Consider the following 12,623-nt stretch of genomic DNA (forward strand, 5'->3'; position numbering starts at 1 on the left):
CTCATAATATATGTATACCCTACCCAGTGACAGTCGCCGCTGAGTTGTTATTGTTAGGATCGTGCTTCCATAGGAAATGCATTTTTTGTGTTGCCTATAATTTTGGCCTCCACGGAAAAAAGTGCGCCTTTTCAACTAATTCGCACATTGACAATTTTGGGGTGATCCATCAAGCAGGGGCAGAGAAAAAAGGTGGTCCCAAAATGCATTTTCCCCATTTGTTTTTCCATACAAACTTTAGACAAAGCTACAGCCCAAACTGTGGGTGGATTTATATCAAATTTGGCAGAACGCTAGATCCTGGTCCAGAAAGACAGCTTTTGTATTTTATTGTAAATCCGTTGAACAGTTTTGGAGAAATAAAGGTTAAAAAAAATATAAAAATCATTCCATGGAGTATCTGTGGAGCCAAAAGATCTCAAACTGAGATCTAATTGACTGTCACCACCTCAACCGGGAAGTGGTCGCAGTCATCTTATGGTATGTTATGGTAATTATATTTAATATAGTGCTCGAATCGCCCATGGGCATTACTGCAAGCATCCACAAGGAAAGGTCACTTTAAAATAGGTAGGCTTTCAACAATTTCCTAAATTGGCAATAGTTCTTGCAGGTACGAATATGCACAGGGAGACTATTCCAATAAAAAGAGGCCAGGTAGGGAAAGGCTCTCCCCCCGCATCTGGTCAAGTAAATGCAGGGTATGCTCAGTAGGGCGTTATCCGTGGGTCTTAGACTTCTGGTGGGTACATACAATTTGATTTATGTAGGAGATAACAGGGGCCTTTGCCCCTTAAGGCAATATGTGTGAGACACAAGATCTTAAAAATGCTCCTTTTTCTTACTGATAGTCAATGCAGAGCCTTCAACGGAGGGGCCGACGGGGCACCAGATGGAAGATTGAGAACAAGCCTGGCTTCTGTATTTTGAACTGTCTGTAGTTTAGCCACAAGCGTCTCATTTACTACAACCAGTCGAACGTTCCTGTAGTCTAGTAGGCACACTATTTTAGGACTCGGAACTCAGTTCTGAGTCCTAAAAAAAAGACATAAGGAGACAGGGTAGGGATACCATGACCCCATAGGCCTGGTGGTGATTTATTTTTTACTTTTTCTTCGAGGATCTGAAAATCTGTGGCAACATTTCTTTAAGAAAAAAATGTGTTGGTGTGCCCCCTCCTGAACCTCTTTTGGTCCTGGGGGCCCTTTTCCCCAGGGCTGAATCCATATTTGTCTATAAGGATCGCATCCCCAGGCCTCAAAACATATTGTATGGGGAGGGGGGTTACACCCCCCCTCCCCGAGCCTTTAAAAGGCCCTGGGGACCCCATGCCCAAGGGCCATTAGTCAATTAAAAGGCAGGGGGCTGTGCAGCCCTCTCCCTGAGCCTTTAATGGCCCTATGGATGCCATCCCCAGGGGCCAGATCACTTGATGTATCCTGGGTAGCCCACCCTCAGGGAAACAGCAGTTTCCCTGCCCGCACCGGTACAGGCAAGAAAGCTTGTGTTTGCTCCTGCCTGGCAAGAGCATTTTTAAATCTCCCGCCATACGGGACCAAACATAAAGTCGGCTCCGAGCGGGCAGCAGCTGGGAGCAGACTTGTAATCTATATCCCTACCCAAAACAGATTGCTCCCACCTGGAAGGGGCAGCATAAATAGCTGATTGATGTGGACGGGAGCAATTCTGGCTCCTGCAGCATGCAGGGAGCTGGGTAGGGCTGTGGGGACCATTGGCTCCCACATGGCCGCCAACATTATACCCGGGGAGGGTACCAGGGCACTTAATGCAGGCCCCAGGGATGGGGGCCCGAGGGCCATAATAAGCTTGAAGAGGAGTGGCCGAGCCCGCCTCCCCTTTAAAATAAATCAGCCCTAGGGGATGGGGTCCCCTGAGCCTAATGAGGCTTGGGGAGGGGAGCTGCCATGCTGCCCTCCCTTTCTTAAGTCCTGGGGAATGGGTCCCTGGAGCCTAATCAGGCTTGGGGGTGCTGCGGGCCCCCCTCTCTTTGTTATTATATTTGGCCCCAATAAATGAGGTTCTCGTGGCCCAAGAAGGCTTAGGGAGAAGGGCCACATCCCTCCCCTGTTTGATTTTGTTTCGTCCCGGGGTTGGGGTCCCCGGGGCCTAATAATGCTCAGGGAGAGGGCATCTCCCATTTTGTTTGGCTTTTGGCCAGAGGGGAGGGGGTCCTCGGGCCTGATAAGTCTTGGGACGGTGGCTTCTGGCCCCCCTCCCCTTTTTGGTTCAATTTGGCCCAAGGGGATGGGGTACTAACAGCCTACTAACGGTTGGTGAGGGGGTGGAACACCCCCTCCCTTTAATATATATGTTTTAGCCTTGGCGGATGGGGTCCCAGGTGTTCAAAGGCCAGTCCTACATTGCGTGGCAAAGGCGTAAGCCCCTGCGGTGGAGAGCTGAAGGCCAGGCGTGGCTTGGGGTTGGCTGCCTGTGGAGGTTGGCCACAGTCCCTGGCCTGCACAGTCCCTGGCCTGCACCCCTGCCATGCACGGCCAAAGGCTCTGCACATTTTGGCGTTGGCTGCCTTTGGGGGGGGGTTGGTCATGGGTCTGTGGCCAACCCCTTGCGCAACATGGGATTGGCTGCATGTGGGTGGTTGGCCACAGGGCCAGGGCACAGTGCAGGCCCAGTGGGCAACCGCTATCCACACAAGACCAAAGGCCTTGCGCACTGGGGGTTGACTGCTGTTGGGCAGTGGGCATAGACTGTGTGGCCAAACCCCCACCACGCACGGCCAAAAGCCATGCACAGTGTGGGATTGGCCTATGCAGGGTATTGGTCTCAGGGTTTGGCCACAGGCTAGGCCCTACAGGCAATTTCGGACCATGCAGGGCCGATGGCGTGCATGGCGGAGATTGGATTTACGCATGGAAATAAAATATTACTTTACATGAAGAAAGCTGGACATTCACAGAATAAACCCGAGGTTGATGTAACATTATAGTTAGGTAAAATGTTCAATAAGAACATAACATTTAAAACTCTAAAGCCCACAGAAGTTCTCCAGTTATAGTTACACTTATCTCAAGTAACTATAACACATGTCCAAAGGTAACTATAACTCACGCTCTTGTCATGCACTACTAATTACCCACATATTGCATCGCTCATGACACCTTCTATAACAACATTGATAATATCACTGCAACATATGCAGTAAAAGTATTGTTGAGAAAACTATACATGGTGGGGATGCGAGTTATAGTTACCTTAGGACACCAGTTATAGTTACTTGACATAACTGTAACTATAACTGGTGAATTTCTGTAATTTCTAGAGTATAAAACATTACATTGTTACTGAACATTTCACCTAACTATAACATTACTTTAACCTTTGTGTTTTTTCAGTGAATTCATATGTATATGTGTGTATATTACTCATGCAAATGACCACAGTTTCCTCTGGCATTTATCCATTTATCATCACTGTTGAGTTTGAGGAAGGGCGATGACTCAAGATGAGTAAAGCTCGAGCAGTTCATGCCGCCTCTTCCCTACCTCAACAATGACAACAGTGTACTAATCTGCAGAAGCATATGTATTTTATGCCATTCTTGTTTGTTATGTAAAACAATTATATGCAAGGGTACTTAAATAAAACTAGGATACAAAGTGTGAATTCCATGCACTGACATAAAAACATATTAAACAAAGTCTGGTTACCATTGCCAGAGTTGTTTTCATCTGTCAGATCTTATAAACATCCATTCTGTGGGAATATAAGCAGTGTTTTCTCATGTCTGTTACTATATCTGTAGAAAACAACACAGGTGTAGACATTTATTTCTCAGACAATGCAGTACTTAAAGGAGTTCAAATTGTTGTGAAGAATATTTCACTTTTCCGGCTCATGGATCTGTTTAACTATTGTCTTCCCTGGACATTTCCTAAAGGTCTTCTTGGGGCTCCCAAAATTGTTCTCCAATGTCTCCCATAGGTTGCACTAACTCACAGAGCTTTAGAGAGGTAAGCATTTATCTTATCCTGGTAAAGGAAACTTGGAAGCCCAAAAGCCCAAAATTTGATAGCCCTGTCATAGCAGCCTCTGTTAGCAACTGTCGATATGGCTTTAGATGATGAAGGAACTGTCCGTATTGACAAGATATTAAATGTTAAATATGCTTTTCTTCCATTCAGGCTTATCCCAAATAGAAAATATTCAGCGGCAGGATTTTAGCAACCGTGTTCCCAACACTGAACCAGAAAACTTTATCAGCATTCAAGGTACAGTGTATTATCAAAGTCATTTAAATACTTTAAATTAACAAACTTTGCAGCACTTCTATTAAATCTATTCTATTCTATTCTATTAAAATTATTTGTAACGCGCACTATCACCATCGGTTTCTTGGCGCTCTTTGACATATTGCGTTGATCCAGAATGAGAGGGTTAATCATAAGCGGCTTGAAAGAGCAATGTTTTTAAAGATCTGCGGAAACAGTCATACTTTGGGCAGAGACGGAGAGAAGGAGGTAGGGAGTTCCAGGTGGAGGGGGCCAGAACAGAAAAGCTCAGGCCACCATGCTTTTTTCTTTTGAAACGGGGGACTTCGAGGAGGTTTAGAGATGCTGAGCGAAGAGCTCTAGAGGGGATGTGACGGGACAAGGCTGAAAAGATGAACAAGGGGGCTGCGTCCGAAAGGGCCTTAAAAGTGGTGCATGCCAGTTTGAAAGTGCAGCGTTTAGAAACCGGAAGCCAGTGAAGAGTGCGGAGGAGGGGAGTGACGTGTTGATGTTTGGGCTGGCGGAAAATCAGGCGAGCAGCCTGATTCTGCACCAGCTGAAGTCGGTGAAGATGACATGCAGGAATTCCTGCATACAGTATGTTGGCATAGTCAAGCCTGGAGGTGATGAGTGCGATGACAACTTGGATTAGGGCTTCTTTGGTAAGAAACCTGCTGATCTTACGGATCCGCCTGAGGTGGAAGAAACAGGCAGAAGTGACCGCGTTGATGTGCGGTCTCATTGATAGGTCTTCGGAAATGATCACCCCCAGACTTTTGACTGAGCTCACAGGAGTGGGTGCTGTCCCCAAGGATGTAGGCCAGAAAGTGGCATTCCATGGATGATTGGGTCCTCCTACCAGGACGAGCTCGGTTTTGGTGGGGTTCAGCTTTAAGTGGCTGTGGTACATCCACTCCGCAATGGTCAGCATGGTAGACTGAAAGTTGATACGGGAGGAAGGGTGTGAGTCTATGGGAAAGATTAACTGAAGGTCGTCCGCATAGTTAAAAATTGTGACCGGGGAGTTGCGGAGGGAAGCTAAAAGTGGTTGGAGATACAAATTAAAAAGGAGAGGGGATAGTGCAGAACCCTGTGGGACACCGCAGGAAAGGGAAGTGTAGGACGCGGAAAAGGTGGAGAGGTGAACGGACTGTGAACGCTGGTGAAGGAAAGATCTGAGCCAGTCAAGGGCCAATCCCTGAATACCGGCGTTGTGGACACGGTCGATCAAGATGGTATGATCGACCGTGTCAAATGCCGCCGAGAGATCTAATAGGACAAGGGCTTGGAAGGTGTTTTTGTCAGCGCCTTTCCTGAGGGTGTCCATGACTGCTACTATGACCGCCTCGGTGGAGTGGAGGGGTCTAAAACCCGCTTGTTGAGGATCTAAGAAGGAAGATTTCTCTATAAAAGAGCTCAAACAGCGGGTAACGTAGGTCTCCAAGATCTTTCCTAAGTATGGGAGGAGGGAGATGGGTCTGTAGTTACTGAGTATTGTGGGATCTGCATTGGGTTTCTTCAAGATAGGTAAGACTGCAGCTTGCTTGAAAGAAGATGGGACCTCCCCATTAGCAAGGGAGTTGTTAAGCAATTCTAGAGGGGGACCTGGGCATGCAAGAAAGGCTTCTTTCAGGACCTGCGGGGGACAGCAATCATTAGGAGAACCCGTGCAGACTTTGTGAAGGAGGGAGGCGAACTCTTGAAGAGATATAGGTGGGAACTCAGTCAAGGTACTGGTGTTAGTGGGGGGAAGAGGAGGAGGAGTGAGAGTGAGAGATGCCGGGGTCGGTATATTATTTTTTATTGTTGTTATTTTTTCTATGAAGTAAGAATTGAGTGAATCACAGAGGGTTTGGGTCGGCTGAGGTTGGGGGGTGATTCTATCTGGAAGGGAGAGCTCATTAACGATTGCGAAGATATCTTTCGTTTTGTTATTTGAGTTCAAGATTTTTTGTGAAAAGTATGCCATCTTGGCTGCCAGGATTGATTGCTTGTACGATTTTAAGGTCTTAGTGTAAACAAGTTTGAGCTGAGGATCGTAATGGCGACGCCAGTGGCGCTCCGTTTGTCGTAGGGCAAGTTTGTCCGCTTTAAGTTGGTCCGTGAACCAACATTGAGCGTCGTGGGGGCGCTTAGCTTTAATTCTTTTGAGAGGGGCAGCTTTGTCGCTAGCCTGACGCAGCCATTCATTAAGTTTGTCCGCCTGATTCTCTAGTGGGGTCTGCGACGTGGGTGCAGTAGAAACCAGTGAGTCGTGAAAATCAGACAGGTTGACCCTTTTCCAATTGCGGGCCATAATATTCTTGGTACGGGGGGGACACAGAGTGTGCAGATGTAAGTGAAAAAAGATGAAGTAGTGGTCAGACCAAGAGCAAGGGAAAACTGAGGGAGGTGAAATGTCCAGGTTTGATGTCCAGACTTGGTCGAGGATATGACCCTTCCGATGGGTGGGGGTATGAATATGTTGGGAGAGATTCATGCCTTTTAATAAATCTGTGAATTCCACCGACGATTGGCTTTCGTGGACATCAGATGGCCAATAGGTGAAGTCGCCAATAACCATGATATTAGCGTGGTTAATTGCTAATTGAGCTATAGCGTCACTGAAGAGTTGGGGAAAGAGAGGCATGGGATCAGGGGGTCTATATACAAGGACACAGATAAAAGACGATTTAGAGGAAGTAAATTTTAGTGCCAAATATTCAGTTTTAGGGATAGAGGTCATCGTAATCTCGGAAAAAATACATTCAGAGCCGATGATAGCCGCTACCCCGCCACCAGTCTTCCCAGCTGGCCGGTTGGCGTGCATAATGTAGTATCCCGTAGGGATTGCTGCAAGAATGTCGGGGGCTGAGTCTTCGGTGATCCAGGTTTCTGCTAAGAGAAGGATATCAATAGAGCTCTGATGCAGTAATTGGAAGATCTCAATCTGATGGCAAATGAGGGAACGGGTGTTAAGGTAGTAAATCGATAGAGAAGCGGAAATCTGAGGAGTTAAGGGGGGGGATCGTGGAAACAGACTGGTGCCGAGAAATCGGATGGAACAAGAATGCCACATGTCTGAGCCGCTTTGACAGCACGGGCCGGAATGGGTCCTGATGATTTAAGTCTCAGGAGGTCGGCGGAGGAATAAGAGTAGAGTGGAGCATTACGACCTGACCCTGGGCCCGGTCGGCCGCGGACGGGCGCAGACGGGCTTGACTTGTGCGCGACTTCGGCGCGAAGTCGGCGCTCCCGCTGCGCTCCCGCTGCGCTCGTCCGCTGCGCTTCCTCCATACCGCCATTAAATACTAGAGGGGAGGGAGCACTAGACCGCTAACCTGCGAGTATTCTGTGCAGGGCGGAAGTGGTGTCACTACCAGGAAGTGAACGCTCCTCGAACTGACCCTCCGCGCAAACGGCACAAGCCGGGGCGGAACGGGGCCACGAGGGAAAGAAGGTGCAGGTGAGAGTGACTTTGACTAGTTCTAGAGACAATGTGCAATTTGCAATTTTTAAAATATTATCAGCGTGCTTTTAAAATCAGCAGAAAGATCACAAATAAAGTACAAGTTAAAGCTTTAAAAACGTTTATCAAGCGTGCTAGTAAATCAGCAGCGAGATTAAGGTACACAACAGGAATCACAACAGCCTACTACCGCAGCCTAGATCGCCGCATTCGTCAATGAGGCTGGGAGCTAAAAGCGGGAGTTATGTAGTCGGTAGGCTCGGCAGCACTAGACCGCTAACCTGCGAGTATTCTGTGCAGGGCGGAAGTGGTGTCACTACCAGGAAGTGAACGCTCCTCGAACTGACCCTCCGCGCAAACGGCACAAGCCGGGGCGGAACGGGGCCACGAGGGAAAGAAGGTGCAGGTGAGAGTGACTTTGACTAGTTCCAGAGACAATGTGCAATTTGCAATTTTTAAAATATTATCAGCGTGCTTTTAAAATCAGCAGAAAGATCACAAATAAAGTACAAGTTAAAGTTTTAAAAACGTTTATCAAGCGTGCTAGTAAATCAGCAGCGAGATTAAGGTACACAACAGCCTACTACCGCAGCCTAGATCGCCGCATTTGTCAATGAGGCTGGGAGCTAAAAGCGGGAGTTATGTAGTCGGTAGGCTCGGCAGCACTAGACCGCTAACCTGCGAGTATTCTGTGCAGGGCGGAAGTGGTGTCACTACCAGGAAGTGAACGCTCCTCGAACTGACCCTCCGCGCAAACGGCACAAGCCGGGGCGGAACGGGGCCACGAGGGAAAGAAGGTGCAGGTGAGAGTGACTTTGACTAGTTCCAGAGACAATGTGCAATTTGCAATTTTTAAAATATTATCAGCGTGCTTTTAAAATAAGCAGAAAGATCACAAATAAAGTACAAGTTAAAGCTTTAAAAACGTTTATCAAGCGTGCTAGTAAATCAGCAGCGAGATTAAGGTACACAACAGCCTATTACCGCAGCCTAGATCGCCGCATTTGTCAATGAGGCTGGGAGCTAAAAGCGGGAGTTATGTAGTCGGTAGGCTCGGCAGCACTAGACCGCTAACCTGCGAGTATTCTGTGCAGGGCGGAAGTGGTGTCACTACCAGGAAGTGAACGCTCCTCGAACTGACCCTCCGCGCAAACGGCACAAGCCGGGGCGGAACGGGGCCACGAGGGAAAGAAGGTGCAGGTGAGAGTGACTTTGACTAGTTCCAGAGACAATGTGCAATTTGCAATTTTTAAAATATTATCAGCGTGCTTTTAAAATCAGCAGAAAGATCACAAATAAAGTACAAGTTAAAGCTTTAAAAACGTTTATCAAGCGTGCTAGTAAATCAGCAGCGAGATTAAGGTACACAACAGGAATCACAACAGCCTACTACCGCAGCCTAGATCGCCGCATTTGTCAACTTGAATTGTCTTCTACAGTAATATTTATTTAGTGGGCCTGTATCATTACGCTGTTTATCCTTGATACCTGCTGTATGTAGTTTGTAGTTTTCACTTATTTATAGAAGGCCTGGCACATACTCCTGCAGAAGAATCTCTTTCCGAGGACTGAACCAGTGGGCTGATAGAGGGACATGGGAGGTGAGAGGGGAAGGAGCAGGGCGGTTACATGAAAATGCAGGATAGGGGAAGGGACAAGAATTTAGGCAACTCCTACATATGGGTTCTAGAATACATCACAAGAGGGTTCATATAAGTAATGGCAAATGTATTTTTAGTTTACAGTTCAGGTCATTTTGGTTTTGCTCTTCTATAATCACATGACAAGAAAGTGCCAGAAAATCCCTGTAGGCAGGGCCAAAATTTCATCTGTTCTGACAATGGTGGGCATTTGTTTAGCATGACCAAGGTCATAGAGTTGTAGGATCTCAGCATCTTCCTGAGGAACATATTTGGATTACGTCACATATGTAGATATTGTCCTTATAGTTCATACTTAATGTGCAATGCAGAGCACCTTCAATTTGAAGTAAATTTGATCTGAAACCCATGATGGGTTTTCAGGATTGAAGAGATAGTACAAAGACTTAATGTGAATGATGAGTCATTGTTCCTTATTTTGAAATGCTAGAATTTGCAGTCCCAAGATGGGATGTCCACTAGGTTCCAGGTGAGGAGTTCAATAGAACTACTGAGAATTATTTAGTTCCTGTCAAATTGTTCTTTTTGCAAATGGTTTAAAATGGCATGTTTGGTTACACATAATTAGCCTTGTCAAAATAGATTTCCTCCCGAGATGTCTTACATGATCCAATAATGTATATATCCCCCACCTCCTAGAACACGTTCTGTGTACTGGACAGCCTTTTCAGGGGCTCTTACAGGTCTCTATATGCACATCTATTATTTAGAAGTATTTCTGCAAGATCTGTCTAATTGGTTCGATGATGGATAGGACTTCTACTAGTTTGTTAAGAGGCCTGCATGAGGGACATAGACAAAATTACGTGCTATTCATCCACTTGAATAGAATATGCCAAAACTGTTTCTTGTGCAGATGGCTTTAAATGTATGAAAACAAGTGACCAACAAAGCTGCATAGGTTATACGCATACACCTCTACAGGACAACTTTGGGCAGTGTTAGAGCTCAGAAGCACATCAAAATACATTGAATTCACTGAGTGGCACAGGGGACATCTCAGATTCATGGGAGACCTGTTTTGTTTAAGAGACATTTGTCACTTTCCAGGAAACAGAGGAACAGAATTAGGTCTGTAATCCATAATACTTGCAGTTTAACAGAATGATCAACGCTACTAAAATGTTGTGGGGCTCATTCCCTGAGATCCCACCTGAGTCAGTCAATCTTTCTATGCTACGTTGCTCCACATTATCTACTAAACGGAACTTTCTGCAGATATAAGATGATATGAACAAACACTTCCCAGCATGAGAAGACTCTTCTGAATCCCCTGGTCTTGAGGATTAGTGTGGGATGCCAGGAATGGTGTGCGGCAGAGGAAGGTTAACTTCTACCAGGTTTCTTGGGATGAAAAGCAGGCACTGTGGCACAGCAATAGAGTTTGCATGTCTGCTTTTGCACCCTCATGAATTTGGGCAACCATCAAATGCGAGCTGCATTTGCTGTTTAATTTTGAACTGTAGTCCTATGATAGAATAAGGAGGCGGGACTGAAAGATTTATTGTTACTCTTTGCGAGAAACACCTGTAAGTCATTGAGGGTGGTGAAATTTACAATCACCCATGATCGACTAATGTTGCGGTACTGTACCGAAATAATTGATTTAAGGTTTTGCTTTTGTTTGAATATATATATATATATATATATATATTTCAAAGGTTTTTTAAATGCTAATTTCTAACAATAACATCCCTGAAACCTTTGTTTTTTTGTGCCGAAACGTTATGGCCGGGTCTGGTGGCTCAGTGGACTAATGCATCCACTGCAGGGGCCTGTGTTTGACCTCATGGTCACAGGTTCAAATCCCGGCGGGTCCACTCAGCCTTTCATCCATCTGAGGTCGATAAAATGAGTACCATTGAGTTGGGTAACAATATACATCTGTTATTTCAGCGCCAAGATACCGTAGTGGTGAACGTGCGCTTTACAAATACACCTGTTATGTTATGGCGACAGCTGAATAAAGACTAACAGCATCCAAAGAAAGCTTGGTCCGTGTCTGTGTCCGCAGGCGTGGTCGGGGGAGAACGATTGCGCGAGGAGGTTGCCTCATATATATATATATATATATATATATATATATGTATTCACTGAAAAAAAGTGAATATGTATATTCACTGAAAAAAACAAATGTTTCAGGGACGTTATTGTTAGAAATTTGCATTTAAAAAACCTTTGAAATTCACTGAAAAATCCATAGGTTTCAGGCACGTTATTTTAAAATCCTAATTTCTAACTATGACGTCCCTATTAAATCACCTTGAATCCTGAGGGTCCATGGGGGCCAACTAGCCCACCAGGTACCTCTAGAAAGCTCCACAGAGCTGCATTGCGGAGAGGTGTTCCGAGGTCACGGCCCTTTTTTACATCGTGCTGCAAACGCGGCTTTTGTCGCACTGCTGCTTGTAGGATGAAGTCCCCTTGTATCCTGAGGTCCTCAGGACAGAAGAGGACCTCATCGCCCAACCAGCAGTGCACCAGAAACTGTGTTTGCAGAGTGGTGTAAAAAGGTGCGTGGCCACAGACCACCTCTCTGCAACACAGCTGTGTGGCGCTTACTGGAAGTTCTTGGTGGGCTAGTTGGCCCCCAGTGACATTCAGGATTGAAGGGGACTATTCCCCAATTTACAACACGCCAGGGGGGGCGCGTTTTCACACTTGTTGTTTCAGGCCCCGCCCCCTCGCTGCACCACTGTGCAAATGCACCCCCTGGTGCGTTGTGAGTTGGGGGACTAACAGCTAGATTCATCAAAGACCCGTTTTGCGAGTCTTTAATAGCGATTCATAAGGAATCGCTATTACAGACTCGCAAAACGGGATTCATGTAGGAATCGCAATATTTATTGCGATTCCTACAGCTTCCTTATTTGCGATTAGCTCATTGCTAATCATAAATAAGGAATAACTCCCCATTCATTCCTATGGGCCTAAAGGCCCATAGGAATGAATGGGGAGTTATTCCTTATTTGTGATTAGCAATGAGCTAATCGCAAATAAGGATGCGAATTCAAGGGTGCCAGGGGTGTCCAAGGGACACCCTGTAGCACCCCTGAAATGCAAATTTACACAGGTGTTGCGCACACACATGTCCAAAGGACATGTGTGTGTGTAACATGCAATTGAGAAAAATGCACTAAAGTGCTTTTTTCTATTTTTTCGCTACTTACCATGAAGTCAGACTTCGTGGTAAATAGCGACCAAAAATTGCGAATTCGCAATGTAAAATTGGTTAATGAATTGCATTTAAGGAATCTCAAATAGAGA

The 12,623-nt window shown here is 46.0% G+C and overlaps 1 protein-coding gene across 1 annotated transcript in view; it reads left to right on the top strand.

Moving 5' to 3' along the window:
- Positions 1-12,623, top strand: part of LOC144752100 (complement C3-like) — a 1,799,539-nt gene that overhangs the window by 1,136,122 nt on the left and 650,794 nt on the right. The window contains exon 23 of the mRNA XM_078640046.1: positions 4,161-4,247. Coding sequence (XP_078496172.1) covers positions 4,161-4,247 — 87 coding nt within the window. The remainder of the gene's footprint in view (positions 1-4,160; positions 4,248-12,623) is intronic.

Source organism: Lissotriton helveticus, chromosome 1_1 (genome assembly GCF_964261635.1).
Source record: "Lissotriton helveticus chromosome 1_1, aLisHel1.1, whole genome shotgun sequence".
In the NCBI taxonomy this organism is placed as follows: Eukaryota; Metazoa; Chordata; class Amphibia; order Caudata; family Salamandridae; genus Lissotriton; species Lissotriton helveticus.